General features: G+C 39.8%; 1 protein-coding gene and 1 long non-coding RNA gene across 3 annotated transcripts in view; one reads left to right on the forward strand and one right to left on the reverse strand.

The window, feature by feature from the left end:
- The window catches only part of ALDH1A2 (aldehyde dehydrogenase 1 family member A2), a 51,354-nt gene extending 26,580 nt beyond the window's left edge, over positions 1-24,774 (forward strand). Inside the window, 11 exon segments of the mRNA NM_001076685.1 lie at positions 3,756-3,817; positions 6,519-6,647; positions 6,778-6,891; positions 15,865-15,967; positions 18,456-18,640; positions 19,374-19,538; positions 19,972-20,129; positions 20,904-20,950; positions 20,952-20,957; positions 20,960-20,978; positions 24,702-24,774. Coding sequence (NP_001070153.1) covers positions 3,756-3,817; positions 6,519-6,647; positions 6,778-6,891; positions 15,865-15,967; positions 18,456-18,640; positions 19,374-19,538; positions 19,972-20,129; positions 20,904-20,950; positions 20,952-20,957; positions 20,960-20,978; positions 24,702-24,774 — 1,061 coding nt within the window.
- Positions 935-22,881, reverse strand: LOC115496624 (uncharacterized). 2 transcript variants are annotated; one of them, XR_005981507.2, is made up of 3 exons: positions 22,796-22,881; positions 6,754-6,911; positions 935-1,292 (listed from the first exon to the last, which is right to left on the reverse strand). It is a non-coding gene; the product is annotated as an uncharacterized lncRNA (long non-coding RNA). The 2 variants fall into 2 exon arrangements; XR_012057541.1 differs by lacking the exon at positions 22,796-22,881 and adding an exon at positions 9,279-10,789.
- Positions 24,775-25,704: the final 930 nt, after the last annotated feature.

Below are 25,704 nucleotides of genomic sequence, written 5' to 3' on the forward strand. Positions count from 1 at the left end.
CAGTTATTTAGGCTGAGATTCTTAAATCCCAGTTTTGCTGCTTGCACTTCACATTTAATCATACAAAAGTGCAGACCACACCATAAATTCATGTATTCAGCAAATTTCCTGTTCCCTAATCTCTTTCTCCCTGGTCAGTGAATGCCTCCTTCTCACTCTTTAGCCCCACAGGTACACAGAAATTAGGTCAGCCACCAAAAGGCACTGCCAGATTAAGGAGAATAAATATTCTCTGCTTATTCTTGGTTTCAAGTACCTTATAGAATATAACCCGATTTTTTTTTTAGTAAGGTGGACTATGCTGGGTGAAAGGAAGGCACATTTTCAGCATGCCTTCTTCAGTGCAAACTTTGTGCTAACACAGTTTTCGGTAGTGTAGAATCATAAGTCTATTCACAGATTTTCAGGGGATCAATTATTCTTCATTTAACACTTCTCTTTATTGCTCTGCTTTCACATCATAAATTTGTCATTCTCATGAAGCTATTTTAGAGCAAAGCCAGTGTTAAACAGCAGTGCTCTTTACGTTCACTTACCATCAGCTCGATAAAGATAAGCAAGACAACAAAACCAAAAAACCCCACTATTAAGTCTTGTCTATTCAGTGTGCTAATAAATCTGAAACCTCCCAATATTTTGTTGCTGTTTTTGTTGAAGCTTTCTTTTCCTTTAAAATAAAAATAGGCAATTGATAGACAAGTAGAAGAAGAAGTGTGTTTTACAGTCACATTCCTTTTGGCCCCAGAGCTACAAAACCTTCAGACTGCCCTTTGCTTGCTCCCAAGCGTAAAGCCTTGATGATTTAAATTAAAACAGAATGAGGCTAGACCAGAAAATGTTAAACTAATAAACCGAATGCAAGCAGAAATGTATCTTTAAAGCACTATATGCTATGATATAGTTTAAAGAACCAATTCAGCACTCCTCACCTACTTGTTTGCTGTGTCCTGCTATATGAGGCATAGGACTGTATTATGGTTGTTATGCAAATAAAATATCCATGCTGGAGACTCCTGATGGAAATCTAAGCAAACACATCTGTGGAAGATATTGCTGTCCCAAAGTGAGATCCCTGGATAAATGGGACTTGCTTTCTGATTAAAAAATGAAAGTTTTTGGGCCAGGTGCTAAGCAGCTGCAAATTGATCTTGCTCTATTAATATCAGTGAGGACTGAAGAATGTCGGTTTACTTCAGCTGCGTATATTAAAAATACCCTTTTTACACAAAATTTTAGATTGGATGTGGGATCAGTGTCAGGTCCCTCTCAGGCAATGTTCTTCTGGCAGCCACCTAGTAAAGGACAAGAATAACACTCATCAGCCACAGTGTCTTAGAATAAGGGTCATTAGCATGACTTAAAACTCTCAAACATTTAAAAAGTCTCCTGTATAATTTCTAAGCACAAGGGACATTTCTATGCTCACTGTTTAGAATAATGGAATTAAGCTCATTTAATTATTGAGCTATTTTGTCATGGTAACAGCTTGTTCTATGTTATGGAGAGGGTGGCTCTTAGATGATCCTTTGGCCTGTCCAGAGACATCCAAGGCTTCTGAATAACTTCAAGTCACATATGTTCCCAAAGATATTGTTAGAAAGAAACCTCAAAAATCCCATCTTGACAGCAAATCTGTGGAGGATGAACTTTGGAAGTAGGTGTCAAAAAGGGCATCTGTCTAGAGTCTAGTGGGAGACAGCAGGGAGAGCAGTTCTGCATGGGAGGACCGCTCTGCGGAAAGATCGTTCTGCCTACACTGGGCAGAATTAACCACCATTTGTCTGCCTTGGCAAGAGGTTCAGGTTATCTATAACTCCGTGTGATGAAGCACACAGACATGTGGCAGTGATTATGCAGTGACAATCTAAAGTCAGACACTGCTAATGTAACTGTGTTACTGTTATGTTGCCACCATCCTTCTGGCTGAGAACCCACCTCTCACAGTACTACCCAGTACAAGCTGATATTTTTAGCTGACTCCTCGTGTGTTCCCTTGAGCACTTAGTTTTGCTTGTATGTACTTCTCTGTATTTTGACTTCTACTTCGCTTATGTCAGATCTGATGAATCTCCCTACGGTCTGTGAACCACTGCTAGCATCTGTGAAAGAAAACCTGGAAAATCAAACTGATCATCTTTGTGACACAAATATTCTCATCTCCACTGGGGAGTTGTCAGACATCTGGAGATCAAAACATTACAACGATGTTTTGTCAATGCAGCGCAAACTAACTGATAAACTATTTTCTTCTGCCTGTTCCTGAATCTTTTTTCTCTCTTTCCCTCCCTCCTTTATTTTCTCTGTTCTGTCCCTGTCTTGGTTGCAGACTATTATTACCTTTCTCATAATTATTCTGTACCTGGCCCCCAGCTGACTTATTAGCTACTTTAGCTCAGGTTTCTACTGAGCAAATCCTGTAAAGTAGGTGGATAGAAATAAGCAGACCTGCAATAAGTTATTTCTAATCAAATTCAAGTTGAAGTCTTTCCTTAAGCCCAAGAAACTTTAAGGATTAACCTGTTTATTGTTACCAGATATATCTTAGAGGATATTGCAGCAGGTTCCCAAACCACACTGTCCATTGTGAAGTCAAACCCTTCCCCAGGGTGGCTCCAGCTCTGGACTGAATGGGAGAGAGCCTGGGGCAGCCACTTCCCAGCCCAGACTGGGAGGGAAAGCACATACCCTGTGTCAGACAGAACAATGGGAGCAAAAGCCCTGCAATCTCTCCTCCTCCTCCTCTTACTCCTTTCCGCTGTCTAACCTTTTCTTATCCTGGTAAATCATCTCCTGCCATTAAGCCTAGGTAACCTCATCATTCTCACACACTTAGCTGAAATTATTTTCCCAAGTTAAGAGATTTGCATTCTTCTAGATGACCAAGCACTACAGGCCAAGGGGCACATTCAGCTCATACCTTTAGCATAGCCTTTCCCTCAGCTGTGCCCTCACTAAAAAGCATCTGACCTAAATTCAGAGATAGTTTGAGTCTGGGCTAGTTTATACAGCTACGAGACTCAACTGAGGTACAGAGGCGCAGTAAATCAACTTTGCACAGATGCAGGCCAAGCACACTAACAAAACTACTGGTTAGACAGCACCTTAACAGATCCTTTAACTGGTCCCCACACAGCAAGTCCCTTTCTGGCTCTTTGTTAACTGGGAAAAAACCTGCATGTGTAACCTCAGCATGTGCTCCCAGACCACAGAAAGTAAATGATGCTCAGTGACACAAGTCACAAACTTTCCCTCTTCATTGCACATCTAGAGACGGTGTACATCATTCCATCACTTCACACTGCCCGTGTCCTCAGTGGCAGATGAGTCAGCTGAATGTTACTCTATTACCCCACACTTGGGTTGTAGATACACCTTTATATTGCTGTGCTCCACTCATGCCTTTCAGGAAATTGCCTTTGTGACTCTTCACTTCTCTACCCTTAAATCAGCTGAGACCAGTAAGTGCTTCCATGCTACTGCAATTTTATGTGCAATACAGCTCTTTGCCAAGGAACAAAGCAGGTTACTTTCTGATGGGAAGCGTGCTTCCTTTGTTCTACAGAAAGAACAATTAGGTTGCTCGTGAGCCTAGGTTTCCCATGCTGGCTCACAAAAAAACACTTCCATGGCTTCTTTATTTCTTTTACTGCCATCAAAGGCTGATCCTTAGAGTTTTTCCCTCCCTCTATTTTAATTTTTTTTTTGTTCTGCCAAGTCAAACTGCACTTGAGAGTAAGCATGCTCATCTGTTTCAGATGGAGATTATTTTACGTTTACAAGACATGAACCCATTGGAGTGTGTGGACAGATCATCCCTGTGAGTATCTCTACTAGTGCTTTCTATTTATTTTCATTTGAACCAGCTCTCTTTAAAGACACATAAAACATGGTCTTCAGCTATGTGTGTTTTCCATTACGAAAAAAGCTGAGCTCATATTGTTGACATATCTTTAACAGCCTCCCTGCAAATGCTTATTTGAACATGCTAATAGGGTTTAGGCTCTGTTATTAGGAGTTAAGTTCTCAAGTCATAGAATTCACATGATTAAAACAAGCAAAGCAAAACACAGTGTTAATATGCTGTCAGTGGTTATGGATGTTCACACAACTTATGGAAAATTGATGCTTTGCTGTGGTAGTCTCTTTATTTATTTAGTTTTTACTGTGATTTAACAGGCTCCTCAGTTCCTGGGAGAATGTGATGTATTTTAATTCCATTCTTTCCTGCTATTTCTTTTACAAGGCTGGAGGAGAAAAGGAAACTCCAGGAGACATATAATTACAATTAACATTGTGTAGCTAATAGAAGACATGAAATGTTTGTTTTATTTGTTGGGAGAGAGAAACACATCATTTCATCAAATTCAATACTCCCCCTACACCCCAGCAGACACCCTCATAATAAAATCTTGCTGAACACAGCATGGGAATTGCACTGAGAGGGTAACTTTTTCAGAAGAGCCAGTTAACCAGCTTTGGCAGAAATTTCAATGGGAGGCTCACATACAGCTATTAAAATATTGCATGGAAGCTTTTTTGCTTGACAAAACACTGAGGGAATAATCAGGCCATTCTCTGTTTTTTTTTGTGGATGTTGATTTTTTATTTTGTTTGCATTATGACAAAGCCACTAAGCAGAAACACTGAGCAATTCCATTACAAGAGGAGCAGCCAGAAAATATTACTTTATCAATGTTAAGCCCTTTTTTCCTATTTATATTTGTTGCTGTTTCATTTCTTTGTTAAGGGGTGGCTTTTGTGTTTGGCACTCAGCAGAAACCCAGAGAAACGTGCAATGACTCAGAGAGTCTGTGGCTACAGCCATCCCGCAAACACCTACACACTCTCCTGACTTGGTCGTTATGAATGAGAGATTCCACAGCTCTGTCCCTGTTCCTCAGCCAGGCACATGGATAAGCATTTACTAAATGACAGCCCCAGTATCTAAGCCCTGTCTTGCTGGACATCTCTTATGCTTGTTTCACTGAGCTTAACTGACAGACCTGCTGAAGGAACTTGGCCATAGGCCGAGCATCATGCCAAAACCAGGATTTATTTAGTTTAGATGTGTAAACCTTTGTTCAGGGTACCCAGCCATCTACAATACATGTTCGTTCTTCCCTCAGTTTTGTTGTCCAAAGCCTGAAGATGGCTGTCATATCCATCTCTTCTAACACCACTGCTGATCTGTTCTGTATTTCCTCCATGCTACCAGTCCCAGAGAACAGCCCAGGCTGCCGCATGTGCTTGGCCATTGCCTGAGCAAATACATTATTCAAAAATAAAATTAAACAGCAAGTCTAACACTGAACTCCTCATCCTCTTTCACATCCCAGCTTCCATCAAAACGTGCTCTTTGGCAGTGCTGTAGCATAAACAGGGCTATATAGTGCCCTATAAAACTGCTGTGAGCTCTCCTTGCAATGCCATTAGAAGTGCAGGCTGTTAGCATACTGCTGGCCCGACAGCTCCCCTCCCAGGTTTATGTACTGGAGATGGAATTAAAACATCACTTTGTCTCCGGAGTTTATAAACAACAGAGGGAGTAAAATATTGGGTGTTCTGTGAAGGAAAGACAGTTGTGTATTTTTTCAAGCTAGCCAGGGGCTAGAGAGATGTCTGAGAGTGGCAGCTGATATGCATCAGGCAGCAACACGTTCTGGCCAGTGGCTGACTCTGTGACTGATATTTTCTATTCTCCTTCTAAAACAGACTGTTGTATGCATTTGTAAGAGTGATTGTGAAAACACAGTTATCTTATTACTCTGAAATTTTCACTAAAATCAGCAGGACTATCCACTTAACCTGCTAGGATCAGGCCTTGGTGCAAAAGGCTTGTTACTTTTATCTTTATCCAAGGCATGTTTGTGCATTGAACTAATATAATTCACTACATCATCTGCTGCAGTTCAATGAAGGACAATTCAAAATTTTATAGCAGCAAAGAGTTTCTCAACTTCTTTTTTAGTGTCCTTTTAACATCTTCCATATAGATTTCTCAGTAAGAAGTCTTCAAGAAAATGAAATGCTTTGATTGAACATTGACATTTATGGACTTTTTATTGCAATGCCATCAATTAAGGATTATATAATTTTGAGTATAAATTTTGTATCTTAAGATGGGATATGAAATTTACATCCAAAACTGCTTCAACATTAACAAACAGTTCTTTCCAAATATATCAGAAGCAAGACCTATTTTCATGGGGGAATTAAAAGTGCCAATAGCAAAACAGTAAATGCAATAAAAAGTTGTGACTTAAAAATTTAACAGATAACAGAACTTTTTAAATGGAGATTGCAGGTGGGGGTTGTATTTCTTTGAACAGGAGAGAAAGAACTAAGAAGTCACTGTTGCTTTCTTAATGGCAGTTATTTTGAAAAAAATCCTTGCTTTGTGCTGGGAAAGATTTATGTTGAGGATCAGCCTGAGAAATAAGTGAGGTATCAGCTTGACATCTTGAAAACAAAACACCACCGCAATATTTTTCCATCTATCAACTTTTTTTTTCCTACAGTGGAACTTCCCCCTGCTGATGTTTGCATGGAAGATTGCTCCAGCTCTGTGCTGTGGCAATACAGTAGTTATTAAACCAGCAGAACAAACACCACTCAGTGCTCTCTATATGGGTGCCCTCATCAAGGAGGTAAGAAGAATTGAGGGGAGTGAAGTATGTCTCTCCTTGTGGGGAAGGAAACACCAGCACATGCCTGCTTTAACATGCTCTAACAGTTCTCATAAGTCATGCTTACCTTCATTCATTCCTATTTTGACAGGCTGGCTTTCCACCAGGAGTTGTCAATATTTTGCCAGGATTTGGTCCAATTGTTGGTGCAGCCATAGCCTCTCATGTTGGCATTGATAAAATTGCTTTCACTGGATCCACTGAGGTAAGAGGCTTCACACATTACTGTAAAACATGAATAAATACTTCAGTCCTTGTACTATATTTCTTACTGCCACTGGGTAAAAGAGCTACATCTAAATTACAGTTGTCTGTGCTTCCCAGCTAAACTTATGTACCACAGGACTTCCCAAGCACAAGCAGCTCCTTTCCTCCAGCCCCTGCTGTGCTCAGCACCTCAGCACAGGAGATATGCCTGGAAAAATATTGCTGGGATTTCCTGTGGGCTTATGAGGATGTGAATCACATGCAAGTAGGCAGAACATCCCTTGTATATCATAGCACACATAAGTGCTGCTTTAACATCCATAATTTGTGTATCCTGCTGTACTTGGGGAAAAGGGAGAGGAAGGGAGCAAATTGTGCAAATATACTTCTACTTTGATGCTGCATACAAGTATATTAAGGTTGAGGAGGAGGCCTAAAAGGGAAGGAATGCAGGGAGAAAAGGAGATTATCCAATGTTTCAGTTCCCAAAATGATGGAAAGAAGCTGGCCAGAGGATGAAGGGAGACAGTTGTCTCCTGGATGCCAAAATGCCTTGCTAGGAGTCTATGCTGCAGATGTTAGAGAGGAGGCTCACTCTGAAGAGGAAGGCTGCAATCTACGGGAAGACTAATCCCCAAAACTCTCATCACATCTTGCTCTCAAATATGTGCCAAGCTGGCTGTTATCAGGGTTGGGGTGGGGATGACAGAGGTACTCCAGACTGAAGTCACAGGAGAAGGGGCCTTATCTCATCGTCTGAAGGCAGACAGAAAGGAATCTCTGTGGGAGTTTCAGGGCTGGTTATATTTAGAGAGTGCTAAACCCGGCCCTTTTCAATTCAGAATCTGACAAACTATTGTGTGGAGGGAGCTAAACCCCAGGGATCCAGTCTCCCTTTGATATGTTTGACTCCCACTCGTGGCAGTGGAAGACTTTATGCTTTATCCCAGGGATACTGCTCTTCACAGTGAGGCAATTTGTTTTTGATTTGTGTTGATAAATTCACTGACCATGCCGCCCTGCTAGATATGTGTGGGTATCTCCCTGGTGGGCTCCCTGGTGGGCGCAAGGATTGCAGAGACCAGCTCAATTATTTCAAATAAATTATTCTGGTGGAAGTATTCTGTAATTGAGTTTGCAAGTCACACACAAACCTAAATTACCAGGAAAATGTAACTGCAGTTGTATGCCTAATTTGCATACATAGGTATTTTGCAATTACTATATGCCTGTACATGATTTTTTAATGACAACTTCAGATTCTAATATACACAGGTTACATTCTAAGTCAATGGTTACATCAGATTTCAGATTATTCTATGGAATTACTCTAGTCATTACATCTCCTGTATCCAATTAAGATTAGCATCCTGGAATACTGAAAATTTTAATATGAGCTGATTACCCCCCATAAATTAAGTTGAAACAATTGTTTTCATAAAGATATGTGGTCTCTGTTTAAGATAAATACTCTATTATACAGGATGTTGCACTGTTTGGAAGAGGAAAAATACAGATGGGTTAGGTTTCAAAGTTGTCTCTTGTAGCCAAAATAAATTTTTATTGTAGTTCCAGACAGCTTTAGTTTTAATAGGCGTTTAAACTCAAAAGCTGTGGGTTTTATACTAACTCAGTGTCTACCTTTAAAAGCCTTACTAATAGGAAGTGAAAAGCATTACAGAGATGAAAAAGCAATTCTCTAAGAACCTAAAGCAAGAACAGATGGATCGTTTTAATGCAGAGTTAGTGTAAACTATTCCATATTGTTTCTGATTTCCTGTAACACTGAATTTTTGTAAGAGCAAGTCAACATTGTAACATTTTAAACACCATGTTCTGATATGAGCTGGACTAGAGTATCTGACTCCTCCAAAGCAGATTTCAAGTTCTAGTGAAATAATAATGGAAATATTTTGTATCTCTGGTTCTTGTCTGAAGCATGTCAACTGTACACTCCAGTGATGGGGATTTCCAATAGCCAGTAGGTGTATAAACACCACCTATTAACTCCATTCCATCCATGTGCTAGCTAAGGCAGCTCATGATGGGCAAGTTAATGATAAAACCTATCAGTACAAATGCAAAGATCTTTAAATTGAGATTCTGAAGCACAGGTTTTTCTCAAGTTTTCACCATGAGATTCTTTTATATAAGTTCTTTACATTTGAAGTATACATATGACTAATGAAAACTCTCCATTTGCCTGTAAAAATCACAAAAAAAGGCTATTTTTTTCTGTAGTGTTCTTGAAAGGCAGAGAACAGGCTGCTCCTCCTAAAAAAAAAAAAAAAAAAAAAAAAAGGGAAAAAAAAGCTAATGTGTTCCAATATTTGTAGAACTCAATCCATAGAAATACGAGCCAAAAGGCCAAGTTCACAACCTTACCTCAATAAAGCCACACCACAGAGCCTCCAGCCTCACACCTTATCTTGCAACAGGACCAGTACCAGATGCTCACAGAAGAAGAGAGTGATCCATGTGTAGAGTGATCCTTTCCTTGCTGCAGCCTCACAGCTTCTGACAATCAGGGATTAACACACTTCCTGAGCCCAGAGGTGCATGTGGACACTTGTATTCCATGTGCCAATGGCCTTGTCACCCGTGCATTGCTCCAGTACCTCTTGACACTCCTGATGACTGGGAGGCCTCAAGCCCGTGCCCATGCAATGACAACACAGAAATAACTTTCAACTTCTGCTTCTGATTTCTAGTTTAGAGCTATCCAGTATGCATTCTCTTCTCTAGGTTTTAGATTCTCAGGTGCTCTGAATTTTTAAAAATACTGCTATTTACTCCCCCCACAACCAAATAATGCAGGAAAAAGCAGAGAGAACTCTTTTTCTCTGGTGCCATTACTGTTTGATTTCACTTCTCTCCATCTTTCCTGCTGCTCCTCCTTTTATGGGTTTGCTTGCACACATTAAAAGACCAGTCTGCCAACTCTATCATCCCTCAGCCTATCTGCTTCTTATGAAACACTCTCCCATGCATCATCTTCCTCTCCCAGTCCCCTAGTACATGGATCTCAAAGCTCTTCCCTCCACAGCTCACTTGGAAGGGGAAGTGTTCTGCAAACACCTGGCAGGCTATGGTTTTCACTCTGACAACTGTCACACTGAAAGAAATAAAATCACACTGAGTATGAAAGCCCACCTAAAATACTGTGCCTCCTTAGATTCCAGTAGCTTTCTTGGCTTCTCTGCTTGCTTCGGTTCACTCTTCAGCAGCCTGTTTGGTACAGGCATTCTAACCAAAATGTTTATTTTTACTGTGCTGGTTTTAGTGAACCAGGGCTAATCCATGATCCTCCTTAATTACAGCAATCTCCTCTCAGGCTTCACTGACACATTTTTCCTCATCTTCCACAATCAGAAGAAATTTAAACTGCCATAACCAAACTTTCTTCCAGCCAATATGACCATGTTAACAGTTGCTTCTATCCTTTTCCTACCTTTCCTTGAAAGTCCATAATCAATGTACATATCTCATTACATCTTACTGAATTTCTCCTTGTTTCTTCTGGTCCCGAGCTGTAGGGTGAAACTCCCACTCACTGGGAGCATGGGAGAGGTACTGTAAAGCTCAGCTGTGTCCCACTATCCCCACAGTTTACTGTACATGCCTGTCCTTTCGCCCCTCTCTGCCTCAGCTTCTTCACAGTTCCACATATTCTTGTCTGAATTCCTTTAAAAACATATTAGCAACAATTTAATTAAAACTAGTAATTTACAATTTCTGACTTTAAGAACAGGTCCAAACTCAGGATGTCTGGCATTCCCGTGTCTGCTGTTAGGCTGCAGTGCTCAGAAGTACGGATGTTCTGCAAGTCTCTTGCCCAGTGAAGTAACAGTGGGCTTTATGTATTTCCAAGACAAATGCTGATGAGGGGACAATTTTACACAAATGCAAAGAGTTTCTTTATATTTTCTTATTCTCTGAAAGAACTTTTGCTATGCAAAAAAGATGAAAGGCTTTCATTAGGAAAAAAAAGCAGCTATCAGAAGCCAGTTTACTCTTAATTTGCCTTTATTTCCATTCAGATCTGTGAGCTCAGTTAAGGCTTTGCAAATACAGCCATTTTCCTGCTGTGAGCTGTCTGCCCAAGTCACTACCTGTGTGCTCTATCTGAACTGGAACTGGTGTGGGGGTGGTGTACCTATAAGTTCCTGGTACATAGGGAATAGTTGAGGGCAATATGTTCTGGGTTTAAAATTAGAGATGATTATGGAGAGTAAGAAGTTATAAACATTTTAGAATGCAGATTTAAAGCCCTGCCTGGGATAAAAATTGTATTTTGATTGTTGCAAAAGCTTAATGAGTTCTAATAACTTCTGTTTAAAACCAAATGTGTAACCTCCAAATCAGACTGGCTTACAACTCCCTCCAGTTGTTAAATGCTCTCAAGATGAGAATTATAGATAGCACACAAAACATTTGAAGTTCTGGCCAACAAGAAATGTATCCTAAGTGGCTGGTTTCCACTTTGTTCAAACTACAACCCATTAAAATGCAGACAGATTTAAGATAGGATTCAGGTCTCTGTTCAGGCAGCTCTGTAGAGTAACCCAAATAAATATCCAACAAATTGGTTTGGATGCCTGTGTAAACAAAAGGTCTATAAACAACTGCAATAAACCCAGCAAAAGAGTCTGCATTTTGCTTGCCAGAATGTTTTCTTTATGCACTTAGATTAACAAACCATGATCTCATCATTAGTCAACAAGATACTAGAGAGACCATCAAAGCAAACTACAGGAGAGTTGAGATTGATTCATGCCAAACAAATGTTTGTAGCTAACAGCTGTATTACCACTGATTCTAATTTACTCAGCAGGATTCTCCTTTCATTTCCAAAGTGAGATGAATGTCCCAATGCATGATGTAGACAGAATGTCTTCCTACTGCACAGGCAATGGGTTGGGTGAGCTCTTCTGGATCACACAATCTCTTGCTGGTTTTAGACTTCATGAAAAATTGCAACCTGGCATTTTCTACTTTAGCAATAAGAATCCTAAAGGTGATCTGACTTGTTCTGAGAAGTCTGTGAGCTTATGGTGGTACACACATGTCCTGTGTAAGGATTTAGGGAGGCTGCATTAACATTCATTCCTACTCCTGTGGAATCTTTTGGATCCTATCTTGGACAGCTTGTATCTCCTGAATGAGAAAATGTTTCCCTTCTCCTTCCTTTGTGTTTTTGGTAGGACTTAGGAAACTGTTCCTGGGCAACTGTTGTGCCTCTTTGTCTACAAAAGATACATGTCAAAAGGAATCACCTTCTAAAATCCAATACAAACAGGATGGTGTATCAGTCCTATCAACATTATCAGGAGTTTAGCCACAGACTTCCATGGGGCCAGGATTTAACAAATGAGCCATTTATAGCTTAGGATTCTCTCCAGGAATTTGTGTTTAGAATTGCCTTTGTACTTATGCTGCACTATTTAGTATATTCTTTTCAGGGCTGCTCCTCATATAGGGTATTGCACAGTCAAATGAAGCTGCTCCTCTTTGTGCCAGTATTCCAAAGTTGCTCGTCATTGCAGGAGACACACCCTGAACATGCCAGGAGGCTCTTAAATGCTTGTCAGAAAGATTTTGCATATAATCTGGAATTCATAATAAATAAGGCAGACTGAGTGAGCAGCAGCATGGGTTTGAGGGCTTTGCCAAAACAACGACATCCAGTGTCTCAATAGCGGGAGAGAGAAAATTGTACTTCCAGAAAACATTGAAAATTTCTGTCTGGCCACATCATCTCCACAAAACTTAATCAATGTCTTGTAACTTGAACCACTTACTGTCCTACAGATATTCTTTCAATATCCCAAGAAAGGTATAGAGGTTATTATTTAAAACAGCTAACTAATGATGTATATCTCCTCTGTCATATTTTGCACTGTTCATGGAATATTCTAATCCATCCATCTCCCTGTGCAGTTCTTCCCTTCACTGTCTTGTCTGTGGCAGTGTCAGGAAAATGACCTGCTGTTCAGCTAGACTGCAGCTCCCCTATATTCAGGTGTTTCCTGATGATTTACTGTTTATCTGTGAGCAAAGGAGGGTTCAGAGCAGAGGAGAACCCAGACATTCTGAATGACAGAGCTGAAGAGGAAGTAGCACAAACCTTGGAGGTTTGCTTTTGACTCCTGAGACTTTGAGTGCTCTAACAGTAACAGGCAAACACACCTGTAGCCTTTAGAAATGTAGATTTCTGTCTGAAAACAGAAAATTAGGAGAACATGAAAGGCAACAAACGTTTTTAAATTTCTGCGCAAAGTATTTAAAATGCGACTGCTTAAGCCTCCTCTTGAAAGAGACATTAAACTTCCATATAGAGAAGGCATAAATAAACAACAATCAAATGTTTTAGATCATGATACCTACTCACTACCCAGTGTCACACCATTGACAGACCAGAAACAGACCCTTCCAGCACTATCCTTCAAATAGCTCTGTTGCACAGGAGAGCCTCAAACTACTTTTTTAATCTTTGTTTTTGTTGGTCTGCATAACAAATTGTTTTCTTTGAGGTGGACCAAATTACATCTGCCTCACCCTCCATGCAGCTTACAAGGTTATGGTACTTCACAAGCTATCCGGGGATACTCCTGATATCAATCTTGAAGCCTATTCAAAACAAGGTTGGGGAGTCAGGGCTTTCTCTGCCAACATTCCTGCTGAATAATCACACAGCTCCATTATCTGTGGGGGAGTCCTCTCTTCCAGCGTTGCCTCTCCGGGCTGTGCTGCCTATTGGGAGCTCAGGGATCGAGCTGAGAGACACCGCGGGAAGCGTGTCCTGAAAGCCCAGGCACATTGCAACACTATCACTTATCCCTTTCATGCTGTCTTTCTCCATAAAGAGAGGCTCAGGCACAAAAGGCCGCCTTTGTCACTAAATAACCACGGTGCTGGTGCCTTCCCTGAGACTTTTCTCAACTTGTAGGCGCACAGGGCACAACGGGAGCACAGTGAACAAAAATGCTGAGCAGCATGAGTCCCACCATCCTGATGTCCACACTGATCTCTAACAGGAAAGACACAGTGAAGCCTTCTATTAAGTTTTTACTGGGAAACTTGACAACTTCCCTGTATTAAAAATACCTCAGACTACACTTTTCCAAATTAACACCACTGTCTCAAAGCCCTTTGGACTTGAATATTTACCATATACTCTACTTGGACTTGCATACTTGTCAATTACTTATTTGCATGGAATCCTTTCAAAATCTTTACTTACATGTACATAAGTGTTTTGGCATTAAAGTAGAATGGAAAGAAGAGAGATGAGGGCTGGACACATTGCTCTGGCTTTCTTGGTCTGTCCTGCTCTTTGTGAATTTTTGAGGGGAAATACCTGCTGTTCTTTGAGAGAGGGAGGTTCAAAGCAGTGAGGGTGTGAATGGCATTGGCTGGCACGGGCTATAAACACAGAACTCTGGTTTCCAGTGTACATTTTCAGCACAGTTTGAGAGGATGGAATTTCCAGATGACGTGCTCGATATATGTGGTGGGGGTGGAAGGCAAAAAGGATCCTTTTTTTTCAGGTTCACTTCTGGCTGTCAGTCAAACATAGCAATAAAATCAGCTCCAATTAAGGGGATATGCAAGGAATTTCATGATAATGTCAACACTCCATTCCATCAATACAGGGGTAAAGAAAAAAAGCTTTTCCTTTTTTTTTTTTTTTTTTTTAAGGAAAAAATCTTAGTCACACTCAACTGTGGTATCACCAGATAAACAGTTAATCACAAAGGTACATGAAGTGGTTCACAATTCCTTCATTATCCTGTGGGGTTTTTCCTTTTTTTTTTTTTCCCTTTGGGGGCCCTGGTTTCTGTTTCATTTGCTTTCTGATTACTCCAGTGCTGACATAACTTTCTCTAGCAGACTGCCTTCAATTTTCTAAGAGGTTCAGCTTCTCATCCATTAACCCCTTGCTGCAGGGAATTTCACTCACATAACCTTAGAAATAGAAAAAAGAGAGACCACAGTACTACATGGAGAGAAAAAAACGCAGATCTGGACTCATTCCCATTTCACTTCACCTCTAATTTTCTGTGTGACATTAAAACATGTCCCAGTTAAAATAAAGCACTTACCAAAGTTCTTAGGCTTCTCAATATTCAACAGGTACTTTTAGTCCTGTGCTTTACTATGTAGGAGCCTAAATCTATCAGTGATTACTTCCTTAGCTGCAAAATTGTCACAGTTATAATACAACCATACAAAAGGTGATCTATTTTAGATTTGTTGATCCAGGGAGAGGAGAATTTCCAGGGAGCACAGTTTCCCCTCCAACTGTACTGATGTGGAAGCACATCAAATCTGTAGCTGTCAGACTGCTACTCCTTTTAATGTGTGCTCATGTTCATTGGTAAGATCTGCAACTTGTGGCTGCTCCAGCTGACCCCACAATCTACAAAGACATTTTGGAGGTGATTTTGACCTCCTCAACCCATATTAAGATTATCTGTGATACAGCTGTGGGTCAGGTCTGGGATGGTGCTTTTGAAACTTCTTGCCTACTTGGTATTCTGCTCTGTACTGTGCTGTGAATCCTGCAGAAGAGGAAGATGATTTCATCAGAATTTGATGTATTAAGCCTTGTGAACATATCAGTAGTTTGGATGGAAGCAATTGTAGTCACTTCAAATTTCTAATTCAGCCCTCCTAAAATAGCCTAAAAGAAAGCCATTTTAGCATAGGTGTACAGGGGTAAATGGTACACAAACTTAGTGCTGTGCCTTATCCCATCTCAGTTTCTAGGAAAAAAAAAAAAACAACAAAACAAAAAACCAAAAAAAAAAAACCCCAAAAAAAAGCTGTCCACTACTGATGAGAATATGTTTGGAACAAAGGACCTGTTGGATTATTTAAAGCTCTGCTCTACTGATAGCCAACCCTGGCTGTTAAAATTAACTGTATGACTACATTCCCTGTAAAATGTGTCTCCATTTCCTTTCAGGTTGGGAAGCTGATCCAAGAAGCAGCTGGAAGGAGTAATTTGAAGAGAGTTACACTGGAGCTGGGTGGGAAAAGCCCAAACATTATTTTCGCAGATGCTGATTGTAAGTCAGCACTTCCATATTTTTGGTAAAAACATGATTGCATTATGTTTTTTCCAGTTTTTTTAAAACTATTTTTAGGGCACATCTTTCATATAAAGTGAAGTGAAGCAATACAGCTGTATCTAATGGTAATTTTTCAGTCTTATAGAAGCAATCTAAGGTGTGCTGTCTTTTATAAAATACAGTTTTTGAACCCACAGATTCATAGTCAACGAGAGAGCAGAAAAAAGGTTATAACCAAGCATATAGGACATGATGTTTTTCAGTTACTCCCACACGCATTTGCCATCCTATGCATTGCAGCAAGGTGATTTAGTGCTTTAAATCTGGAAAATCTGTGATTTTTTTTTTTTTTTTTTGGTTCAAAGCAATTATAAAAAGGGACAACCTTTATGTACAACTTTTATGTAACTTTTTGTTAATCTAGTCAGTGCAATATCCTTTGTTAAGTAGCTGTAAAGGGAGATTATTCAATTTTTAAAATTTTTACAACTAAAGAATTGTGTATTGAAATATCCTCACTGCCACTGTGTGCAGGGAGCCGAAAATTTTGGCAGATGTATGATGTTGTGCAGCTGAGATTTCTGGCACCTGAGAAGGTACAGGACAGCTGTTTAGGATAAGATATAAGCACAAACTGGAAGTTTCTGCTTAAATGATCAGCAACAAAATAGTTATAATGTTGGTATCTAAATTTGGAGGTTTTGAAGCTAACACCAGTTAAGATGAATGAGATGGTTCACACCTTGCTCTGAGCTCTTGTTTCAGGCTGGGTGCAGGCACACTGTACTCAATGCCCTTTCTGAGAATTTTGCAACCCCAATAGACACATAAGGATCTGGTCTTCTCATTTAAAAGAGGGAATTGAATAGAATGATTTTGAATAGCAGCATTTACAAAAGATGTTTACAATCCTGTATCCATTTTCAATATGTATCAATATCTGAAAAACTAGGGAAAGCCTGACAAATTCCAGCAGATTTTCTACAAAGAAGTGCTTTACCGAGTCAAGGATTGAAATTTCAGCCAGTCATCCTGGTAAGCTGAAAGGCTCTTGTCAGCTGGAGGCAGACATGAATATTGCAGCCTTCTACCCCCATTACTCATCTCCACTTCCCACCAGATATCACCACACCTCAAATGTCCCTCACCTGCTATCTCACACTTGAGCACCTAAACATTTCTACTAGCATGACATGTGCCAGGGGCAGGTCTGTGTTATGACCTTCCATGGGGGAAGGACAACTGCTCTCTGGTCTTCCCACAATTACAACCTCCAGTACTTGGCCTAAGATTTAAACTTCAAGGCTCTGATTATTTAAAAACAGCAACGGGCTCACTATTCCAAAGGAGTTCTTTGTTCTGCTTGAGGAACACTGTGTGCCAAAAGTTAGCAGAAAGCATGATAAAGCTGCTGAAGGTTTAGTGCACCAAAAAAACAAAGAATGGTTAGAGCCCCTCATGGTGAAAAACTGTTAACAATAGAGAAGAAACATTAGTTAATCACAGCTATCCATTAGTGCTTTCAATCTCCATGGAGCTGCCAGGGAAAATTTAAATGTGGTCCAGGGAACAGCCCGTATAATTTTTCTTAAGACCACACTGAGGGCATAAAAAGACATTTCTGTTCGATAGAGTTGTCTAGAATGTGCTGAAAGTAGAGCACTGTTGCTTTGTTTAGTCCATAAAAAATTATACTTTAAGCAATGCTCCAAAGTGCTACAACTGGTAACAGAGGTATTAAAGTGCTGCAGGGCATCAGTGTTTAGGGATTAATTCATTATTCTTGTCTAGAGAGTTATTACACCCAAAGTAAGAATGTGGCCTTGAATGTCTAAATATGACCAAATCCTCTGTCCTGTTTGGACAGAATGTGTTAGTTGTACCTCCAAGGAAGTTAAGAGTAGAAATCGAGGGTTGATTTTTCTGTTACAGACCTATAATTTTAAGGCCTTACCAGTCATTTGCATGGGCCAAGAAGAAATTTCTATGTTGCAGAAAAAGAATCTGGCTTTTTGGGAAGGACAGGTCTTGCCATTATCAAAGCCAAATTCTCGCATGTATTTGGTTTGCTGTAATTCTCACACAGGAAGTATTAACAGCCCATTGCCAACCTGGGATCACAGACTAATTTTCTTCTTCTATAGTGACCCAGTCAGATGTATTTATGTGGGGCACATTCTGCTTCTGGGGTTCACTTAAGGGCTTTACTTGGTAAATGACATGTTGCTGGGTATATGACATTGGTGAAGTTGTTCTTGCATACCTTACTCCTATTGACTTCTGAGGCACTGTCTTAGCTTTTCCAGTGGGAATCATCCTCATTTCTGACCTGACACAACTACAGGGTATCTTGATTTACTTTTATTTAACTAAATGCTACTACTGAAGTTTCAGGAATGTGACACTGTGTAATACACACAGAACTGGTGCAAAGGCAGATTTGCCCACAGTGTTCCAGCGCAACATGTGCTGTCTTGTTTTCCAGTGGACTACGCTGTGGAACAAGCTCACCAAGGAGTCTTCTTCAACCAAGGTCAATGCTGCACTGCAGGCTCACGGATTTACGTGGAGGAATCAATCTACGAAGAGTTTGTTAGAAGAAGTGTAGAACGTGCAAAGAGGAGAGTTGTGGGGAGTCCTTTTGACCCAACTACAGAACAAGGTCCACAGGTAAAGGAGTAGGGCATTGGCTCTACAGCTCAGGAGGTGCCTGGAAGTATTTAAACTCCACTAAGGCAGAGATCAGTCAGTGAACACTCACTCAAGGTCCAGGGTAGCTGCCATGATACATGCTTTCAAGATTAAAATTCTAAAGGAGTAAATAAGCTGTGCATCTCTGAGATGTTTCTTGTTAAATAAAAAAATACCACTTTAAATATCAATGTGTGCCTCCCAGTTTTAAGAGCAAGATTTGGATCTTCAGCCCCCAAAACACAGCTGTAAACTGTGAGAAGCTCTTAAAAGTCTCTGTGAGACTTAACTGTCAAGAACTGTCTACAACCATAACTGTGCTTGGATATCCAGAAATTCAAAGCAGAAGATGGGCATAATCAGAAATAAGTCTTTAGAAAATGTTCCTGCCACTAATAAACAGCTAGGCTTATAACATTTTTAGGAAGTTAATCTGGGACAAAACCTAATGATCTGCTTTATTTGTGCTTGTAAACTAGACTGTTTATCAAGAGTGTGGGTTAAGCCACAAACACAAGGTGACACATCTTAAGAAGTCTAAGCCCGAGGTCACAGTCAGCACCTGCTTGTAGATTTTGGCATCTGCAGCTCAAAGAGCAGTGAATGGAAGCAGGAACCAACTCACTGGAACATGGCTTGTCTAAAAGCACCTATTTGAACTTGGTTGTCAAGTACATGGTCTGCACATCAAACATCTTTTTCTCTCTTTCAGATTGATAAAAAACAATACAACAAGATCTTGGAGCTGATTCAAAGTGGCATTACTGAAGGAGCAAAACTTGAATGTGGGGGAAAGGGGCTGGGGAGAAAGGGATTCTTCATTGAACCTACGGTGTTTTCCAACGTAACAGATGACATGCGGATTGCCAAGGAGGAGGTATTCACATGTGTGGGCAAGATCTTTTTAAAATATCCTAAATATTACATTTTTTCCCCTTTTGTTTAATTTCTAAGACAAAACCTTCAGAGTGAAAATTATGACCATATTAAAAAAAATATCTTTTCAGAACTCCTTATACACACAGCAAGTGACAACAGCTGGGTAAGGAAGCTCAATTTTTGTCACTTACTGTAAAGTCTCAGATACCAAAGAGGAGATATGTGTAGAATGGACAAGTTCGCCTGAGGCACCTGCTTTGAAAAATGCATGCAGTTTTACAGACAGATATTATCACTATTTATCACTAAATTTTGCTGTGGGAAATTTTAAAGAGTATAATAGGAGAGAGAAGATAATTAAGAAAGCAGAATGAAACAAGAATAAAATGCTCTGAGGTGAGCAGTTTATTAATTATTAATCTTTCTTGCAGATTTTTGGGCCTGTTCAAGAAATACTGAGATTTAAAACCATGGATGAAGTTATAGAGAGAGCCAACAACTCTGATTTTGGGCTGGTAGCTGCTGTCTTTACAAATGACATAAACAAGGCTCTGACAGTCTCTTCAGCAATGCAGGCTGGGACAGTCTGGTAAGCAGAAGTTATCCCACTCCCACTCTTGAAGATAAAAGAGTTTGACTCACTATCATAATTTCACTTCAGTTTTGCACCCTTTGTTAAGAATATTTATGCAGCCCATCCTAGGGATGGATCACTGGGCAAGCCATGGAACAGCAGTGGGGAGGTTCTGTGGCTGCTCATTGCTGGGGAATGCTGCTGGGGCTGGGAAGCACCTTGCTTCCCAGGAGCACGGCAGCCACTGCCGAGCAGCTTTACTGAAAACAGCCGGGATAAACGATCCTTGCTGGGGAGCACAGGGAACCTGGCAGGGTTTACTAAAGGCACAAAAGATTACCTACTTTCTACAACATTAAGGAACTCAGGGGACACCTCCTCTCCAGTCTTTAGGAATGGGGAATCCCAACTCTAGAGTTCAGTAGCTTGCAATTTAGTATGTCAAATCTGAGTAAAGATCTGCAAGAAACTAGAGAGAAAAATCTAACAGCTTTGTTATAAATTGGCACTGAGGTTTGGCAGCAGATTAACAGTTCATTACTGAAGAGGTGTCCAAGGATATGGTGTTCTCCTCCTGCCTTCACAGGTCAAATCCAATTCTCCTTAGGAGTGAGAAGCAGCCTGTTGTTTTTGTATCATAAATCCCTCATTTCTTTTCAACACGAAACAAGTTTGTTATTAACTAAGAGGTATAGAGTGCCCTTAGCTCCACAAGTTTCAGCCTCTCTCTGAGTTATCCAAAGGTCTTTCTGGCAGTGCAGTTGGACTTAATGCCTCCTCCTGTTACAGGATAAATTGCTACAATGCCTTAAATGCCCAAAGTCCTTTTGGAGGATTCAAAATGTCTGGCAATGGGAGAGAGATGTAAGTATTCCACTGTTGTTTTCTACATTGTTTTCAACTCTATAACTTAATAAACATTAGTGAATGCTTCCATGCAAATTAAGACCCAGAAATATTCCAACCTGATAATCAGGGCATAATATAAGGTGACCTTTAATCATCATTGCTGGTTCTAAATGTCTAAATGCAGTTGATTTGCAGATTTGCACTGTAAGGCCACTTTTTTTTTTTTTTTTTTTTTTCTCTTAAACTAACACTGCAAACTAACTTATTGGAGTTCTCTTCTTATCCTGAAAGGAACTGAAGATTTCTGAGTATTTTTCTGGACTTGTAACCTGTGTTTTCTGGAAGGTTTTTTTTAACCATATTATGCATCACTTTTCTGAAAGACTCTCTCTTTGATGCTGCTGAGTACTTGTTGACTGCTTTGCTGTACTTGTTTCAGAGTTGTTTTGCCATGTATTGTGCTTTTTTCCTTTCCTTTCTTCAGTTTTCACTATATTTATTAATATAGGTGCATTTGGATTTTATAAAAAAGTTATCAGCTTGTAGAGTTTTAAACAATTAAATCAGGCAAAGAGAAGGAAACAAATGTGTTCACATCTCTTTGAAAAAAAAACCACTTGCCATTATAAAGCTTTCTGTCATTCCATTTAGCACTAAGTGCCAAATATTTTGAAATGGAGCTCCACACTCAAATATTGTCCCATGTACCTAATTTAAAGTCTTACCAGTTTCTCATTCTCATTACAATCACAAGGAAGTTTAGCAATTGCATCAGCCCCAGATTGGTTACATACCAAGGATTCAATTAATTTCTGTGCAGGAGGTATGTGTACCAGATATGTCTCACCTAAGTTTTCAAAATAGCTTATGGCTAATGGCAAACTCAGCAGTAAAACTAAAGTAAGGTCAAACCCTTTAAAACTTTAAATATGTTGAAGTATACAACTTGTTCTATAAAATAAGCTTTATGTAGTCTGAAGTATTTTCCCTCGTTAGGGAGTACTTTGAATAACACATTCATACTATTCACATTCATGAGTTATGAGGTGATCTCACACTGGCATAAATATGTCAGGTCATCTAACTCTTATCATTGTGAAAATATTCTAAAACTACTAAGCTCGATAGAGCACATGGGTAACTTGACACCCAGGGGTGACCCCACTGACTCCAGGGAGGTTCAACAGCAAGCAAAATATTCACATACATGCAGAGCTCTTAAAAGGGGGGAAATGCAGGCGGCACCCCAGCTCTCATGGAAAATCTGTGGTAATTGCACACTTGATTCCCACTACAGCTTTGAAAGTATTCATCATAAACAATAAATGTTTGGAATGGCAATAATCTCCATCTCAAAAATATGCCTGAAAACCTACCTATGAGTAATTTTTCTACTCCTTTCAGAACTTCTTTGATCAGATATCACCTTCTAATTCACCTGCTCCACCCTGCATTAATACTTGCATACTTTTTATTAAAATGCCAGTTTCCTACATTCTTGTTTTTAAGGCATACATTTTACAGCATAAATAATGTTGAGTTGGGCAATTACAGAAAAAAAAAGTGTCTATACGTAAGTGTGTCATTGCTAAGGTAGCACTGTGTTACAGCCAGGTCATAACTGGGCCACTGTGCTGCCTGTGCCAACACTGCATTATCTGGGACTTGTTCTGGCCCTGCATTTAAATTTGCAGGTTATCATCACACATGGGCAAAAAAGCAACACAAAGTTGAGAACTGTTATGCTCATTTTACACTCCCACAAAAGGTAGCAGGGTATGTGCATCCTGGTAGAGTACACAAAACAGGTGATTTCTGATTGCATTACTTACAATATTCTTGTATCCCTGAAGAGGTCTAGAAGACAGGGGTTTGGCGTTTTTTTCATTCATGTTTCTTTGAAGCTTCCTGCCTGGGAGATGTAAAATTTAACTGCTGTAACTAAAAATTTGGGTGGTTTTCCCCAGATAGCCACATGTGGCTATTTTATATTAGAGCTTCCCAAAATTCTGGCCTCTGTCCAAATGTCTTGAAGGGAAGGAAGTGCCATTCTACTTCAGAACTCTCCTTTAATGCCATAGGAATTGTTATTGTTTGGATAGCTCTGAGATACAGCACTGTACACCTGCATTCTGAAAAACAAGTGCAAGCAGGAGAACGGCTTGGAGTCGTAATTCTCTTTTTTCCTCCTGGACTGAGGGAGGGAAGAGAATATATAATACTTCTTCTTAAAAAGGATTTTGTTCCCCTTCCCTCACACCCACACAATCAAGGGACAGCACCATGCAGATTTGACCCATGGGCTCCTTCCTCTTCACAGACACAACCTTTGTTCTCACTCTGATACCAAACTGCAATCCCAGAAGGTAAATGCTGACATTTCTGCTCAATTGTATTAACTTTCCAAGGAAAGTTACAGGAGTTTCACCCCAATGTTGTATTTTCTGTAAAATCTGTAGTGTGGAAGTAAATACAAAATGGTCTACGCAACACTGGGGGCCTGAAGAGGGATTTAATTACCTTAAATAGTGGCCACTCACTCCGTTCGGAAACACTTACTAGAAGGAGGTTCTGAGAAATTCCTCTGAAATATTCTTTATGGTTCAGTTGGCATTAAGTCCAGCACAGGAGAATTCAGAGGGAAGGCAGTGTCAAATAGTAAACATGCTAACATAATATCCATGCCAGCATGTTCTACATTTTAATATAAGTAATAGAGCAATACTGTGTGTGTCTTAGGTGTAAGTATAAAAAAATCAACCAAGAAACAAAAGTCTGTAAGAACTGTTGCGAAAAAATCCTCGTTGAGTTAATATGGAAAAGATATTCTACTTCCAGACTTGGACTGTACCTGTTTGGAGGTGGGGACAGTGTTTGCTTTACAGACACAGCATATGGAAGACATAACTCCACTAATCACATAAAGAGACTTCTCCATTACTCAAAATAGGCACAGGAAAATAGAAATACCTGTAACTGCAGAGAAGACAAGCACAAGTCCCATGATGCCAGGCAACATCCACTCTAAACCTCAGCAGAGGGACCAAAGAGATGAGCCAGGCTGCAGCTGACTAAAGCAAAATGTTAACAGCATTCAGAAACACCAATTTTTTAAGCATAATCTACCCAAAGCAGAATGTGTCCCCCTCAGAGCCATGTGTCAGATGACTGGGACCTAGTAGGTGCCTGGTGTCCAGCATTATGGAGATTCTTATGTAATGGCCTGTGCCAGGACAAAAGGAGGAATTTGACAGGGAATTGTAGAAGGGAATCTGAGCAAGCTGAACCCTCTACCACATTATGTGCAAATGGTGATTTCCACTGCTGGATGTGTTGCTAGGGAGAAAAGATCAGTGGTTTAGGAGTCAAGTTCATCTTATCCATGGTTTTAAGTTGTTAATTTTTGATTATGCTCAGTGTGGACCTTCCCTTTCTTGAGTGCAATATAAACAGTAATTTCACTGGCCAGTGGGGTAGGTCTTAGTGCTTGGATATTTTCAAGGTTTAAGAAGGACAAAGGACATCAATTCACTTCTAAAAGCTCTATCAGCAGACAGTGAGTATTTCTGGGTTTACTGTTATGTATCTCCTTACCAAATTCTGATGTCATCCATTTTTCTGATCTAAACTGAACTGCAATTTGGGGTTATATCTTATCTTTATCAAGAAATCACTTTGCAGATTTTTTTCTCGATAAACAATACCTGGTATAAGCTGATGATGTAATTTGTTCTTTAGGGGTGAATGTGGATTGAGAGAATATTCTGAAGTTAAAACTGTGACAATAAAGATCCCCCAGAAGAACTCCTAAAATTACAGAGGACCATGTTGTGCAGAAGAGCACGTGATGACACCTTCTCTATTCCTTATGGAGACCAGCACTCAGGAATAAAAAGTGTTACACAATATATATTTAAGAAATTAAGTTGCAACATATATACTGGGCACATAACTGCGTACATAATGCAAACCAACTTTGCATGTTATCCTGAAACTCTCCTGAGAATCATTACATCTTTATAAAACAAATCATAACGAGATAAAATTGCTACTGTGCATCATTTAATAATGGTTCCAGCTATAAAACTGCTAAATGCAAATGCATGCACACACACATTTATCTCTTCCTTAAATAAACAAAATAAGTCTTACTGCTTTCAGGTTGCCTTCTCCAACAGACCTGCCTTGTGCTGACATTGTAGTTTCAATCAGGGCTCTACAAGCCAGATTATTCCCAAAACACTAGCAATGAACAACAAGAACAAGTGTCATTGATATTTCTAAAAAATAAAAGACTCTGAATGGTAATGGCCTCAAACCTGGTATGGTGGCAACTTTCCAATTAGCACAGAAAGAGGTCAGACTGGGGAGGGAATCAATCTGCTGCATGGCCAATGAAAGCCAAATACTTATCAGTGAGATTTGGCTTTCATGGCTCACAGCAATTTGGATTTCAAAGCTTATTTTCATAATTACTTTATGTCTTGCTATAAGCAAAACGTCCTCCTTCACTTACAGGAACTTGAAGGGATTTACCTGCCTGCCAAAAGAGCAAGGGCAGACAGGGTAGGTGGGTGTTAACGAGAACAGGAACAGATTCCAAGGCTTCACAGAATATTTTAGCTTTCACTGCTTGTCTAGTTTTGTTGTTGTTGTTACTGTTGTTGCTTTCACCTTTTTTATTTTTTAAACAAATATATACACACACAGGCTCCATTTATTTGTCTGCTATTAAACTGCC

Source organism: Taeniopygia guttata, chromosome 10 (assembly GCF_048771995.1).
Source record: "Taeniopygia guttata chromosome 10, bTaeGut7.mat, whole genome shotgun sequence".
Classification (NCBI taxonomy): Eukaryota; Metazoa; Chordata; class Aves; order Passeriformes; family Estrildidae; genus Taeniopygia; species Taeniopygia guttata.